This window comes from Colossoma macropomum, unplaced genomic scaffold, assembly GCF_904425465.1.
Source record: "Colossoma macropomum unplaced genomic scaffold, Colossoma_macropomum, whole genome shotgun sequence".
NCBI classification, from domain to species: Eukaryota; Metazoa; Chordata; class Actinopteri; order Characiformes; family Serrasalmidae; genus Colossoma; species Colossoma macropomum.
The window spans coordinates 10,699,560-10,716,318 of record NW_023494803.1 but is presented as its reverse complement, the minus strand read 5'-3'; the positions used below and the strand labels follow the sequence as shown (position 1 = coordinate 10,716,318).

The 16,759-nt window shown below is 38.4% G+C and overlaps 2 protein-coding genes across 2 annotated transcripts in view; both read right to left on the bottom strand.

Moving 5' to 3' along the window:
* The window catches only part of slc18a2 (solute carrier family 18 member 2), a 37,079-nt gene extending 31,534 nt beyond the window's left edge, over positions 1-5,545 (bottom strand). Inside the window, 1 exon segment of the mRNA XM_036593356.1 lies at positions 5,413-5,545. Within this exon segment, the coding sequence (XP_036449249.1) occupies positions 5,413-5,545 (133 nt within the window).
* A 2-nt stretch (positions 5,546-5,547) lies between these two features.
* kcnk18 (potassium channel, subfamily K, member 18) overlaps positions 5,548-16,759 on the bottom strand; it is a 31,070-nt gene continuing 19,858 nt past the window's right edge. Inside the window, 2 exon segments of the mRNA XM_036593695.1 lie at positions 5,548-5,845; positions 7,748-7,905. Coding sequence (XP_036449588.1) covers positions 5,548-5,845; positions 7,748-7,905 — 456 coding nt within the window.

Sequence of the window (16,759 nt, the reverse complement as noted above, 5' to 3'; positions counted from 1 at the left end):
TTACAGAAGGGCTTGGAACGCTATCAGTGTTTAAACTGAGCTGAAAGGTGCTCAAACAGGAACGTTTTCAGGCCGGATTTAAAGTGTCCAGTTCTAATGCTGTCAACTGGGTCCATTTAAGAGCAGCAGAGTAGCCAAACGCTGACCAGTTCCTAATTATCTGAGAGTTCTGCTCGGCTCACATCGCTGCAACATGATATTAGTATGCTGTTCCTGTACCACTGAGTGATGTATGAACAAAGAATGGAAGCTGTAATATAAGCAACCACTGCTGTTATATTTCACTAAACACTAAATCCTGTTTCCTGCTTTTTGTTGACTCTGACATGAATCACTTGTACTTAATGGCAAATACAATAGATGAAAAAGTGGTCTCTGACTGCTGCACACTACTGTATGTGTATTAGACTGACCACTGTGTCAGCTCACTTGACCTCTAGGTAAACTGTTGGTGGAAAAGGTGCACATGCCTCTGGAAGCCTGTATATGGAGGATCCCTAAACGACAATGTTACCTAGAAGCACTGGTCCAAAGCCAAGGACTAACCATATTTATGGTTAGACAGAAGGTTCTGAGTGATGTTTGGCTTCCAGCAAACACTTCATTGGTGCACTGAACATTTCTTTAAATGTTCTTTAAAAAAGCCCTTATTAATTCCTTGATATATACTCATGCTCTTATTTTCATACCTACTCTTTTAAAAAAAGATGCTACTTCAATGGATCTTTATTAAAGAGAACGGCTTTATATAGAATTATTTCATGTTTAATTGGTTCTTTGCATGGTAAATGTGCTGTACACTCTTAAAAACATGGTTCTTTAAGGGTTCTTTAGTAAAGAAAATGCAAAATCTTAAAGAACACTTTGCATGATTAAAAGGTTTTTTGCATCATGTAAGGGTTCTTCAGATTGATGGAGAATGTGTTGTAGATGGTTCCACATAGAATCTTTTTGAAAAGGGTTCTACATAACACCCAAATGTGTTTTCTGTTGTAATAAGCTTGACATTGTAACAACAGAACAACCCTTTTGGGTGCTATACAGAACCCTTTTCAAAAAGGTTATTTACAGAACCATCTACAACACATTCTGAGGCACACTTTTACAATGCAAAGAACCCTTTAATCATGCAAAGGGTTCTAAGTGTTCATGGCTCTACATAGAACCATTATCTTTACTAAATAACCATTTGAAAATGGTTCTATATAGCAACTTTTGGTGCTATACAGAAACATACACAATACATTCTCCATCAATCCATTTCACCATGTAAACAACCATTTAGGCATGAAATGCTTCTAAACAGAATCCCTAATCCTAAAATCCTAAACATTCCCTTTACTTAAGGGAACCATTGAAGGACCATCTTTTCTAAGAGAAGACTCTAAGCGTTCATTGGTCCCTAATAATTTGTGTTGATACGTATTTCAACACAAATAAGATGAACACTGTTCATTTGTATGAGCCATTGACCACTTTTCACCTCGGTCTTATCACCTTATCTTCTCAGAATATCTGACAGAAGTGCCAAAGTGTGGACATTCAGAGCTGGTGGACAGTAAATACTGCAAGTTTTCAACATATCAACAGGTTCTGATGCGCAAACACTCCCGACTCTGTTTGATTATCGAGCGATTAGAGAAGGAAGAAACGTAGCAGAGCTAATTAAATTAGCTAACTTTTCTTCTCATTAAATATCAACAACACGAGGATTAAAAATATCAGTGGTTTATTCAACATAATCTCAACCTCTGACAACATATCTGTCCGTTCATACGAGCAACGAAACGTTAAAGTGTTTTAGTCTGGACATTATCGACCACAAACAACTACGCTAAGACTACAAAACCCACAGTCGAGACGCTTCCGGTTAGAGACGGAAACACCTAAACGAGTCGCTCCAGTTTATTTAGTGCAAAAAAAATAAATCCATTTATTTTCTTAAAAAAAAACAAACAAACAAACCGAGTCTTTATTTGAGATTATCCCATCCTGTTTGTAATCCAAGAAGCGACCAAATTATTCTTCTCACTGAGGAACTGAGAAAAGGGGGTGTTATTATTTTTAGTAAGTCGTTCTTTTCTTTTCAGTTTTTATCAAACACTACAATCGTTTTCACTAACTTTATCTGACCTTATCTGTATATATATATATGTATATATATATGTATATATATATATATATATAGTACTTAACATCGTTTTTTCTTCTTTTTAACATACAACTTGTTTTTCTTCTCTTAATATTTTTTTTTACGACTCACAATTGTTTTCCTTTGTTATCTGGGCATCCAACTATAATCACTCTCAATTTCATTACTTTTTTCACTCTTCACTTTAACTGCTGCTTTTTCACTTTTCATCACTGATTGGTTTTCTTTTTATCCAATCTTTTTTTTCAGTTTTAAACCCTCTGGTCATTTTTCTCTTTTTACTAACATCCTCAGCTGTTTTTCTTCTCTCAGTCATTTTTCTGTTGTCTTTTCTCTACCAGCGTTTCCCCCTCTTTACCTCCATCCAAATTGTTTTTCTTTTTCCTTTTTTTTCTTTTGCATTTTCACTATTTGTTTTAACTGGTGTAACCCTTAACCACTTTTCCCCAGACACCAATTCATTTCCTTTGTTTTGTTTTGTTTTTTACCAACACCCATAATTGTTGACGCTAGCTCGCACAATCATTCTCTGAAATGGCTTTAAGGCAGTTTCAAATGTAGCAGATTTAAAGCAGTCTGGAGCCTTAAGGTGAAGAAAACAGGCCGATTATTTCAGTCGTAATGCTTAAAGAACGTCTGAGACCTGTTACATGTTTTGCCTGTTTTTATGACTTAGGTTTAACAATCAGTATTGCATTCACTATAATAAATGTAGGTGTTATATATCTTTTCTATGAAGATAAGTGGGCCTCTGAGCTGAACTGAGGTGCAGATGAATTCATAAACAGATGCAAATCCAAAAGAAGAGGTAAAGAATTACCTAATTCTAGCTAATGTTAGCTGTGTTTCATTATCATTGCCACACCTTTCATTGATGTCGAGCTCTACAACCAGCAAATAATCAGATTTTAAGGCTCAGAAGTGAACAGTGGTGGTCACTGTGATTGGTTTAACACATTACACGCCCCATATAGGCTACACTCTTAAAAAGATGGTTCTTCAAGGGTTCTTTAGTAAAGGCAATGGTTCTATTTAGCACTTATGTGCGTTATACATAGAACTATTTCATACTTAAATGGTTCATTGCATGGTGAATTGATTCCTCAGACTGATGGAGAATGTGCCGTATATAGTTCTGTTGTAGCAATAGCAGAACCTTCTATTGTAACAATAACAGAACCATTTTGGTGCAGTCTGAAGAACCATCTCACCATGCAAAATAACATTTAGCGTTCTTCATTCAAGGGTTCTTTAGTAAAGACAGTGGTTCTATATGGAACAATGAACACTCAGAACCATTTGCATGCTTAAATGACTCTTTGCATGGTGAGATGGTTCTTCAGATTGATGGGGAATGTGTTGTATACGGTTCTGTTCAGAACCTTTTTGAAATTGGTTCTACAGGCTTCAGACCAGATTGATGGAGAATGTGTTGTGTATTTGAAAATAGTTCTGATTAGCACCAAAAAAGGTTTTGCTATTGTAACAATGTCAAACTTGTAGCAATAAAAGAACCCTTTTTGGTGCTATACAGAACCATTTTCAAATACACAACACATTCTGCATCAATCTGGTCTGAAGTCTGAAGAACCAATTCACCATGCAAAAAATAATTTATGCATGTAAAATGTTCTATATAGAACTCATGGTTCTAAGTAGGACCATTCTCTTTAATACAGAACCCTTGAACAACTGTCTTTCTTAGGATTGTAGGTATGAAGGTATATAGTGCTGTATAGAACTATTTTCAAAAAGTTTGTATATAGAACCATATATACCACATTCTCAATCAAGCTGAAGAACCATTTCACCAGGCAAGTGGTTCTATATAGAACTCATAGAGCTAAAGAGAACATTTGCCTTTACTAAAGAACCCTTGAAGAGCCATCATTTTTTAAGTGTGTAGAACCAGTTTGTGCTTAAGTAAACCATTGCAAGGTGAGTAGGTTCTTTAGATTGATGAAGAAATTGTTGTATATGGTTCTGCATAGAACCTTTTTGAAAATGGTTCTATATAGCACCAAAAAGGGTTCTGCTATTGTTTTGATGTCAATCTTTTAACAATAGAAGAAGCCTTTTATAGTGCTACATAGAACCATTTTCAAAAAGGCTGCATATATAACACATTGCCCATCAATCTGAAGAACCATTTCACCATGCAACGAACCATTTTAAGCATGCAAATGGTTCTTTGAGTATTCACGGTTCTATATAGAACCATTGTCTTTACTAAAGAACCCTTGAAGAACCATCATTTGTGTAGAATCATTTGCATGCTTAAATGTTCTTTGCATGGTGAAATCATTCTTCAGATTGATGGAGAATGTGTTATAAATGGTTCTATATATCACCAAAAAGGTTCTGGTATGGTTATGTTGTCAAGCTTTTAACAATTAAAGAACCCTTTTATAGTGCTATATAGAACCATTTTCAAAAACATTCTGTACAGAACCATATACAACACATTCTCAATTGATCTGAGGAACCATATAAGCATGCAAATGGTTCTATATAGAACTCATGGTTCTAAATAGAACCTTTTACTAAAGTACCCCTGAAGAACCATCTTTTTTAAAAGTGTAGGCTGGACGTAAGTATCAGAGGTCCAGCAAAAATCAGAGACCAAGACCCCTATTGTTACGATGTTAAGCTTTTAACGATAAAAGAACCCTTTTATAGTGCTATATAGAACCATTTTCAAAAAGGTTATATGTAGAACCATATACAACACATTGTGCATTGGTCTGAAGAACCATATAAGCATGCAAATGATTCTATATAGAACTCATAGTGCTAAATAGAACCTTTTACTAAAGCACCCCTGAAGAACCACTTCCTGCTAAAGTGAATCATTACATGGTGAAAAGGTTCTTTAGAACATTTTTGAAAATGGTTCTACCTAGCATCAAAAAAGGTTCTGCTATTGTTATGATGTCAAGCTTGTAACAATAAAAGAACCCTTTTTGGTGCTATGTAGAACCATATACAACACACTGTCCATCGGTCTAAAGAACCATATAAGCATGCAAATGGTTCTATACAGAACCCATGGTTCTAAATAGAACCTTTTACTAAACAACCTTTGAAGAACCATCTTTTTTAAGTGAGTGGAAATGCTGGAAATAAGTATCAGGGGTCCAGCAGAAATCGGAGCCTGAGACCCCTGAGCAGCACCAGTTGATCAGTGACGGACTGACGCACCGCTGAGAACATCTGACGGGGGGATCAGAGCTTCTGAGGGAGAAAAGCCCACCACTCACCCACCACCGTCAGCAGCATGTTGTCCAGCAGGAGGGCGATGAAGACGATGAGCAGGATGAGTCTGCGGGACTGCCGACCCTCTCTCAGCCACGCCAGCACACCCACATCTCGGAAGGCGTCAAATAATCCCATCTTCAGCGCGAGAGACACAGCTGCGCGAGCGGAGAGCCTGGCGCACGGACACAGCGGCGGGCACGGCCAGTCTGGAGACGCTTCACCAAGCCATGGCCATCCAGCGCGCGCACAGGCTTGGGTGGGTGTGGAGACAAAGTAAGCGGGACCCCAAAGCTGTCTAAGAACTGTCTGGATGATGAGGAGACCCTTTCCTCCAGACCCCTCACATTCGGCGAGTCAGACCCACAGATGGCTTGCAGTCTGACCTCAAATGGACATTTATAGCGAGGGCTGGGTTTGCACTTACCTGCCCGCTGCCTGACGTCACGCAACAGGCCACGCCTCCCCGTTTATGCAAATCGTGTTCAAATAAATAGACCAATAAACCCACATATTGTCCCGAGGGGCTGCTTTTGTTTTGGGTTTGCATTTGTTTGTCAATCGTGTTACGTCATCTTATAATAACAGCCACTATAAATAGTTCTAATCAGCTAAACAACTTGTTGAAGTGATATTACGTGAAGTCCATTAAAAGGTGACCAGTGACCAGAAAAAGTGATGAATCATTTATCTGGCGTTCAGAACTGGTTCATAATAAACACCCAAAGCAAATAAAATGAAACAGTAAAACAAGCTGTAATATCTTTGGGAACGCGCTTCAACAGGTGCGCTCCTCCTGCGCAGTGCGCACACCTTTGCAATGGCGGCATCTAGCGTCCAGCATCCATATCCGCAGCAGCCAAGAGCAATATAGTCACCACACTGCAAAGGAATGAGAGGGATGTAAACAGAGACATTCAGAGTAGTTTGGTGCTTCATTCTACACACTTAAGATGTTTCTTCAAGGGTTCTTTAGTAAAGACAATGGTTCTGTGTGGAACCATGAACACTCACCGAACCCTTTGCATGATTGAAGTGTTCTTTGCATTGTTAAATGTTCTTTAGATTGATGAAGAATGTGTTGTATATGGTACCTGATGATGATGATACCTTTTTAAAAAGGGTCCTTTATAACACCAGGGGTCTTCTATTGTTACAGGCTTGACATCATAACAATGGAAGAACCCCTTTTGATGCTATATATGTAGAATCCTTTTCAAAAAGATTTGAACCAACTATAGCACATCCTCCATCAATCTAAATAATAATTTAACGATGCAGTCATGCATAGGGTTCTGTGAGTATTCATGGTTCTATATAGAACTATTTTCTTTACTGAAGAACCCTTGAAGAACCATTGTTTTTAAAGGCGTAGAGAACTTCACAGAGTCAGAATTGTTCACAGTGGTGGTGATGGGAACCAGACGTCCGAAGAGTTTAAGACAGTTTTAGAGATAAGCTTGTGGCCTAAAATGCACCAGTGTAGCTAGAACCTTTACAGTGGTTAGACCCCTATGATTTTACTGGGGTGGCAAAGAAAACAATCATCTCCTGTGCATAAAGTAGGGCTATGTCATTAAAAATACTTTTAACCTCTTAAAATCTCAGTCTTATTACATACTAAAGCTTATTATTCAGTAGCTACAGGGACTTTAATGCAAACTGGCTGAGCTATTCTTACTCATAGGGAAAAAAATGTATTCCAAATGTACTAGTTATATATATTTTTGCAGTGTATAAAAATGGCCAAAAATGTATTTGTTAAATATATTTTTAAAATGCATTTATTTATATTTGTTATTATATTTGTTCAGTTGTGTGTTGCTCCGAGCCGCTCCCAGGCCAACTTGGACATATAATCCCTCAAATAATAATATATAAAACCCCCCAAGTGGGTCCTAGGACGACCTCGGGGCCTCATCCCAGTAGGTCGTGCCTGGTAAACCCCCAATGGGAGTCGGCCAGGGGGCATCCTGGTTGGATGCCTGAACCACCTCAACTGGCTCCTCTCAGTGTGGAGGAGTAGTGGCTCTACTTTGAGCTCCTTCTGGATGACCAGGCTTCTCACCCTATCAAGTAGAGTGCAGCCCACCACCCTGCGAAGAAAGCTCATTTCCACCGCTTGTATCCGCAACCTTATTCTTTCGGTCATTACTCAAAGGTGAGAGTCGGGATGTAGAAAAACTGGTAAACAGAGAGCTTTGCCTTATGGCTCAGCTCACTCTTCTCCACTACAGTCCAGTACAGCAACAGCATTACTGCTGCCGCCTGTCCCAGCCTGTGGCTGATCTCACGATCCCTCTTCCCATCACTCGTGAACAAGACCCCAAGATACTCCACCCTTCCTGGATTGGGGCCTTGATGCGGCGGAAGGGCTTGTGTGGTCTAGGGATTTTCAGAGCTAAGTCGCCTGGAGTAGTATGATCCTGGTAGGTTCTCCGAAGGTGAACAGGTTTGGAGTGAAGACCTAGACTAACTCGATCCAAAATACTCCATGACTAAGGGACACAAGAGACCATGTACCCGGGAGAGGGTTACCAGGACCCACCCCTGGAGCCAGGCCTGGGGGTAGTGTTCCTCAGGGAGCGCCTGGTGGCTGGACAGCCCATGTAACCGAGACCGTGCTTAGCCCAAAAAGGTAATGTGGGGAGACCATGTGGGCCCACCCGCAAGGTCAAGCATTGGGGACTGGTGCAGTGCCATATAGGTGGTGGGAGACAGCAGGGAGGTCTTTGGCAGCATGGACCCCTGCAACGGAGACTTGCTCTTGTGTTTTAATATATGTTTGGTTAACATGGCAATATTTTCTGAAATACCTTGTAGTGTTTAATGTATTTCAGCATGGACTGCAATGTATGTGAAATATAGATCTAAAGGTGGTCTATAATTGAGCCAATTCCCATTAGAAAGCAAAACCATCAAATGGTTTAACAGTCTTCTTCCCAGCAGGCCTATGACCACCACCATAAAGAACACACATTTGCAGCTATTTGCAGCAAGTTATGATTTAGCATAACTAGCAAGTAATGTAAACTAGCAAGGTAGCTGGTGTTGTGTATTGTTAGCATCTGAACAGCTGCCTGCCTACAGCTAATAAAAGACAGACTGCTTTGGTGTGTCCCAGTGTGTGTTTTGCTTTAGCGCCCCTTTGGAGTCTCATGGCATGCAAAAGATTGACCACGTCTGCAGCTGCTGTCTGCTCTGCAACTGTTCTCCATTCACCCCATTCATAAGTTCTTTGTCACCTTCTAGTTAAAGCGGCTAAAAGACTTACATGTTGGCCAGCATTGTACTGAGTCATGGAGGGGGAGAGGGAAGACCACCCTTCCCCCCCCACAGAGAGGGACAGGTCAAATATGCTGTATTGGACACTTATCTTATCCAGAGCGACTTATCATTTGATCCTATTACACAGTGGCAGTGTAGTCTTAGGAGTCTTGCCCAAGGACTCTTATCGGTATAGTGTTGGGTGCTGGCCTAGACGGGGAATTGAACCCAGTTTACAGCATAGAAGTTACCCACTACGCTATACTAACCACTGTTAGGGTCCACAGTTACACAGGTGCAGACACTAGGTATAGACACTAGAACTGGGCAGTTTGACAATATTTATTGTTATCATAAAATTAAAATAAATGGTTCTTTGCATGGTAATATGGTTCTTCAGATTGATGGAGAATGTGTTGTATATGGTTCTACAAAAAACATTTTTGAAAAGGGTTCTATATAGCACCAAAAAGGGTTCTGCTATTGTTATAACGTCAAGCTTGTAGCAATAGAAGAATATAAAACCATATACAACATTCTCCATCAATCGGAAGAAAAAGATGAAAAAAAGATGGTTCTTCAGGGGTTCTTTAGTAAAAGTTCCTATTTAGTGCCATGGGTTCTATATAGAACCATTTTCATGGTTATATCATTCTTCAGATTGATGGAGAATGTGTTGTATATGGTTCTATACAGAATCTTTTTGAAGACAGTTCTATGTAGCACTATAAAGGGTTCTTTTATTGTTACAAGCCTGACATCAGAACAATAGCAGAACCCTTTTTGGTGCTATATTGAACCATATACAACACATTCTCTATCAATCTGAATAATGATTTCACCTTGCAAAAAAACATTTAAGCATGCAAATGGTTCTGTTAGTATTCATGATTCTATATAGAACCGTTGTCTTTACTAAAGAACCTTGAAGAGCTGTCTTTTTTAATACATGCTTAAACAGTTCTTTGCATGGTGAAATGGTTCTTCAGACTGATAGAGAATGTATTGTATATAGTTCTATATAGCACCAAAAGCATGAAATGGTTATATATAGAACTCATGGTTCTAAATAGAACCATTACCTTTACTAAATAACCCTTGAAGAACGATCTTTTTACATGTGTAGACTTAAGGAACCAAAACTGGCATTACAGTTGTGTCCAGACTAGGCTTAATCCATGTCCAGGGATCCAACCCACTGTGTTAGATCTTTAGAACAGGCCTAGTTCATAAGTTCATAATCTGAGGCTTCTTTTGGGAACCAAAAAGTACATGTTCTTTAATGCAAATGCAACGACAGGAGAACAATCTGTAATTGCATGTCGTCCATTTTCAGGTTTACCACATTGGTTGAGGTAAGTCAGTCTTTTGCAGAAAACAAAAGTCCACTGAAGGAGATGATATTATTGATTATTAATGATATTATTTTGGTAATTCATGCACATTATAGGCTACGTATGCTCACTGTCCATCATAAATGTGTGTATTTGATGTCATTTGGTTTCTGTCTCATGAAACACTTCCCATAAACCCTCTGGGATCTAAAAGCATTCTCTCAATTCGTTCATATCTTCTTGAATTCTTCTTTAAAGGCTCTTCATATATTATTATCCTCATATGTTTCATATCAAAATGCTCCGTTATCTTCATCACTACTTTCCAAAACTGCTGCAGCAAGTTCAGCAGCTGGAAACCCTCTGCACGCCATTTCACATGAGTCTCCAAAGTGGACTGAAAGAAGAATTAAGGGTGATGGGTCAGTCCTTAGTGATTTCCTGAATGTCCATTGGTCAGTTTCACACAGAATGTAGACAGACACATGAATCCACCAGTTCCACACGGTGAGAGGCAGATGGCGTGTATCTCAGCCCCTCTTCACAGGCTCATAACTTCGGATGTGAGTCACGTACGTTCTTATGATTAGATGGAATGGAAAGGGCGACTCTACAGATTCAGGAAATGTTTGAACTGTATTTCTGTGCTGGATTATCACACAGATACAGACACAGATGTAGAAACAGAATTTGGTGCGGAGGCAAGTTTGTGAACCAGAGGGTGTTAACAAAAACCCCATTTAAAAGATTTAAAAGTCACTAATACATTTAAACACAATGTCCTCTGAGTTCTTTAGCTGGTTTAGCTTTCTAAGACCAATGGGAGGCAGTGGGAAAGGTTTGAGTTCTTGGCCCAGTACTCATTATGTACATCCCAGAACTCTGCATACTAAACTACATTCATACTATCCAACAATCTGGTACATCCAACACAAGTAAACATCTGAGAAATGTCAAAAGCCTTCATAGGCCAGTTAACTGGACTCATGCATAATGGACTAAACTGCCATGCCAAAGTTGTTTCACCATTAAACCCATGGCATCAAAGCTTAGGCTTAATCTGGGTCTGGGAAACTGGCCAAATAAATACTACACACTGAACTACACACTTAAAAAAGATGGTTCTTTAAGGCTTCTTTAGAAAAGACAATAATTCTATTTAGAACCATGAGTTATACATAGAACCATCTCATGCTTAAATGGTTCTTTGCATTGTGAAATGGTTCTTCAGATTAATGGAGAATGTGTTGTATATGGTTCTCCACAGCACCAAAAGGGTTCTGCTATTGTTATAATGTCAAGCTTGTAACAATAAAAGAACCCTTTTTGGTGCTATATAGAACCCTGTTCAACAATTTCAATGCCAAAGGTGTTTCATCATTAAACCCATGGCATTCCAGGTGTTGTATATGGTTCTCTATAGCACCAATAAGGGTTCTGCTGTTGTTACGATGTCAAGCTTGTATGCAATACGAAAAAAAAACCTTTTTGATGCAATATAGAACCATTTTAAAAAGGGTTCTATATAGAACCATATACAAAACATTGTCCATCGGTCTGGAGAACCTTTTAAGCATGCAAATGGTTCTATGTAGAACTCATGGTGCTAAATAGAACCTCTTACTAAAGAAACCTTGAAGAACCATCTTTTTTCAAGAGTGTAGAACCAGTTTTAAATGAACCATTGGATGGTGAAAAGGTTCTTCAGACTGTATATGGTTCTGCACGGGACCTTTTTGAAAATGGTTCTACATAGCATCAAAAAGGTTGCCATTGTTATGATGTTAAGCTTGTAACAATAAAAGAACACTTTAGTGCTATATAGAAACACTGTCAAAAAGGTTCTATATAGAACCATAAAGAACACATTGTCCATGTGCCTGAAGAACCTTTTAAGCATGCAAAATTCTTTTGAGTGAAGGACGTACCATAATACAAAGATTATGCAGTTGATGAGCTCTGAACTGAAATCGTACGATTTAAAATCTGTTGCACAAACCAAATGCGTGAAAAATTACAAGTGGTTAAAGTTTGAGCAAAGAGTTTATTTCAGCTTTTCCTACAACTTCGTTTTGTACGAAATTCAATAAATTCATCCTCCCTTATAATCCTCTATAAGGTTCTTTACATTAATTCTGTTGTAAACACACCCTTGATTAGGGTTAATTACCTTCGCTTAAGACTCAGACAAGGAAAGAACAAGAGAAAAAGGACTTACTTTCTTCTCTAACATCTTCCTGTACATCCATGCTATAGTGCATCAGCCTGGTTCAGAAACAGCTGCATCTGTTCATAATGAAAACTGGATCATATTGAAACAGTAATCGAGCCTGCATAAGCAGATATATAATGACAGCCAGGCTGTTTCAGAATGGACTCGTTTCCCGAACATTTTGTGTCAGTGACACTTAAGCCCTCAAACTCTAAGACTGGCTTTACACGGCTTTAAACTTTCACGCAACTTTAGTTGCTTGAAACCTAGTTGAAAAAAAAATTTATTTTTTTTTGAGTTGCACAATGTGTGCTACAAATTTTGAGTTGCATACAACTCATTTGTTGAGTGCTACAACTCATTTAAAACTCTGTTGCAACAGTTGCAAGCAACTCAACTTTGTGAAACAAGTTTCATGAAACAGCAAATCAAAAGACCAGTAATACTCTCTTGAAACCCCCTAATTTTGCACAGGGCTCAGATTCATTTAGATGAAAATTATAACAGAAGAGGACACTGGCATGAGCCCCACGATGAACGTGTTGTGCCTCTAGGACAGAGTGAGAAAGACATCACATGGGAAATAATCATAACGGCTACTTACTCATTCATTTTCAAAGGCTACATACATGTAACTAATAAAAAACTCAAATATATAGTAAAATATCGCCTATGACTATATCAAAAACCATATGGTCTACTAAAATATAAGAGCTGCTAATTTGGTTAACTAGTGGAGTAACTGAATGTGTTGCATGCAACTTTGTTTTCAAACTGCTTCATGTGAACGCCAAGTTGCAGGGAAATGACGTTGCAGGCAACTCACAACATGCAACTTGACCTTTACATGAAGCATTCCCTGCAACTTTGTTGTTTTTTTAATTGCTCTGTGTAAATAACAAAATGATGTTGCAGAAAACACGCACCATGCAACTAGTTGCATGAAAGTTTCATCGTGTAAAGCCAGTCTAAGGGTCTGTATGTGGGTCCACAGTTCAGTTCCTCACTTTTCATAACTGCAGAACTTCAGCACATTCGTTTCATAGCAGATACTGAATAATAAGCCTTAACCCTTTGATGCCCATATCTGGACTTTTTAACTGTCTTTGGTCAGTTTGTTCTCTGAGCACAAACAGGAAGAAACTTCATACTAATAAAACCATGTGGCTAAAAAGTGAGGCTCAATTTACTACATTGTTTGCAGTCTTTTGGTCAGACAACTACATGTAATAAAAAATCCTCTCAGATGTTCAGATAATGTTCTAGTAACTATTCATTTAATCTCTTTAGAATATCAGAGAACGTTTTTCCTCATTGTACTACATATAATTACATGAAATGGTTAAGGTTATAACTGAACAACAAGCCTAAAATTAAAGTTGTTAACAGGGTTTTCACTGATTTAAAAAAAAACCCTGCATAAATAAATGGTTAAGATGTAAACAAAGTCGTTCAGGGTGGTTTGGTGTGAAATGGTTCACTGTAGAGAAACTTAAGAGTCAGAAATGTTCACAGTGGTGGTGATAGGAACCAGACATGATAGGAACCAGACATGATAGGAACCAGATACGCTGCCTGATGTGTAAGACATTTTTTTATGATCGTTTTGAGAAGATTTTGGTCTAAAACTTATTGTCTTAAAATCTATTCATGGTGGAAATTTTCATGTAAGGTGCTGTGAGGCAAAATAGTTCCAACAGAAAACTTATTTTCTCAGTTTAGCCACTATTTTACCATCATTAATGCTACATATAAAAACTCAGACGACACGTGTAGGTTCAGTGGTGGTTTAGCATAGTAAATAAAATGTCTATTTTTGTGCTGTAGTCATGGCGACCCCTGGTTCCTATCACCATGACTGTAAAGACAACTGAACCATTTCACGCCAAACCACTCTAAATCACTCTGTTTAAACCTTTAGCACTGAATTATGCAGATGTTTTGGCAGAATTCCTGTTAAATTGTTTACAAGTTGTAACATGCTGATGCATTAAGAAACATAACTTTCACTATGACTCAATATAATACTGCTCAATGTACTGCATAATGCTGAATTCTTTAAGACATAAATAGGTGTAGTTACAAGGCAGTCACACATTCACATTGCAAAACTCGAAGCAATAGTGAGCCTCTTTACATGCAGCCGTTTCATGCATTTCGCCAACCTCATAAGATTAATTCACATTTTGTTTACATTGGGCAGCATAAATGTCCCAGATAGCAAGAGGATAGCAGGCCACCGTTGGCAGCTGGAGGCCCACTGGCTTTTTTGGTCAGCATTTTCCAGGTAGCCCACTGGTGGTAAAGCAGGGTACTAGACAAAATGACACTTTTCATCACCCATTTTCCACACACAGTCCAACTGACTTATTTTTCCTCCATTTCTTTTTGTAAATTGGTTAATAATTTTAATAGTAAAGTCATAATTAATAAATAAATAAAGCTGGTTATGCAGCTGTAACCAATCTAGCACAGTGTCAGCAACAACTCTTTCAACAAAATCATTTTATATTAGACCTATTTTATATTTTCTCTCAGTATTTTGTAAATTTGTCTCAGTTTATTTTTCAAAATAAAAGTATAGTGCTTTTAAAATCTGGTTGAGATTAAAAACTAGTTAGATATTATATGCAGGACAATAATCTAGGTGGACCAGCAGTGGCATACAGTTAGCGGGTTACTGACCTTATCAAGCCAGAGGACCGATACATGCTTGCTATCTGTCTTGGATAAAATCTGATTAGCATTTGTGCAGGTTTTTTCTGCACCATATGAAAATAATGCTGGGGGGCACACAAAAATTGGTTGCTCTGTACATATGTGCGTTTTAGATGTGTGGTCAGTGATTAATATCAATAGGAAAAAAGAGACGTGCAGAGGGCTTTCACTGACCAGCTGACTAGCTAGCTAGCTTCTGAACACGGCACAGGGTTATTACCATTAACGCCAACTATTAGTAAAATGAAAGCGGTGAAAAATGTGCCTGCTGTGATAAATATAAAAAAGGTAAAACTAAAGAAAACTATAAAGAAAATTAATCAAGTTTACAGAGAATGTTAGTTTTCATGTTTTCAGTGCATGTCTTTGAGTAACCTAGCTGAGCATAGTTGTGCTGTTAGCACTGTTGTGCTAATGTAGCACTGCTCAACAGAAATTGCTAAATATCCACCATAATACATGTTTGGTGTCCAAAATTTCCTTTTTCCTTGCTAGAAAAAACAGCACATGTTGGGTAACCAGCTACACCAGCACCAGACCAGCATAAACCAGCATAAACAGCTTATACCAGCCAATGATTCATGCTAGTCCATGCTAGGTTTACTTTAGAACTGGAGCTGCTAGGCTAACAGTGCTAACAAACACAGGGCGTCAGAAGTCACTCTGACTGTTTCCACAAATACCTGCCAAATTCTACATATATTTTCTTCAAATTATGTCAATAAGCACATAAACCCATAAAAAAAACAAGAATTTAGTAAACTGGCAAAGATGTGGGTGAGCTAAAACAATAGTTCCCGAACTGGTCCTCAGGTCCCCCATTTTTCCTTCAACTCTATGCAACTGTTTTTAGTCAAAATTCTCCCCCTCATGCAACAGCATTCTCTAGGTAGAATGTGGAACTGCCTCAGAACTAACCTTCTCTTTTTCCCATGTCAAACAAAGAGTAAAAGTCCTTTGAACTTGATCACATCTACAACTTTCACAGGATCTCAACAAAGCTGATTCCCTTAAAGAACTCCTGAAATGTTCACTGAGCTAATTGAACCCAAGTCTAAAGCTAATTAGCTTGTTACACAATGAATTACAGTACTGTGCAAAAGTCTAAGATCAACTACATACAGCATCAAATTTTTCCATATTTATTGTGTCCATTCCAGCTTCCATTCTTTTCAGGAGACTCACTTTCAGCTCCTCAAAGAAATCTGCAGACACACATCCAAAGTTCAGTCTTAGAAGTTGGTTGATCCTTTTCTGAAGTAATCAAGCACATTCAGTAATGATGAGGTCTGGACCTATGTTTGATGTGTCTCCTTTTCTCAGTGAGGTTCTTCTTGACAGCTACACATCCTTTCAGACCCATACTGCTGAGTTGTCTTCTCACAGTGGAAGGATGGACAGGAACTCCTGTGGATGTTTTCAGATCTGAAGCAGCTTGATTTTCTCCTCTCTCTCAAAGATGAAAGCTTTAAGTGCTGTTTATCTGATGGGGGCAGTTTTGGTGTCTACCAGGTCTTCCAGATGGTTGTTAGGAGTCTTATTGTCTCTGTATCATTTTTTGAACTCACTTCATTTGTTTTTGGCTTTCTCCTTTCTTTATGCAAGTGCACCATCTTATTTCTAATTTCTTCAGAAACATCTCTTAAACAGTGAGTAACTTGTACTTAATGACTGAATGAAGGGTGGTCTCTGACTTTTGCCAAGTAATGTACACTTACATTCAATTTACCTTCTGTATGGACAGGTCTAAGTCTGCACTTCTGAACTTTTTTCAGTGGAAAAAATGGCAAAAATATGGCAAGGGTTAAATGTCCTAGACAT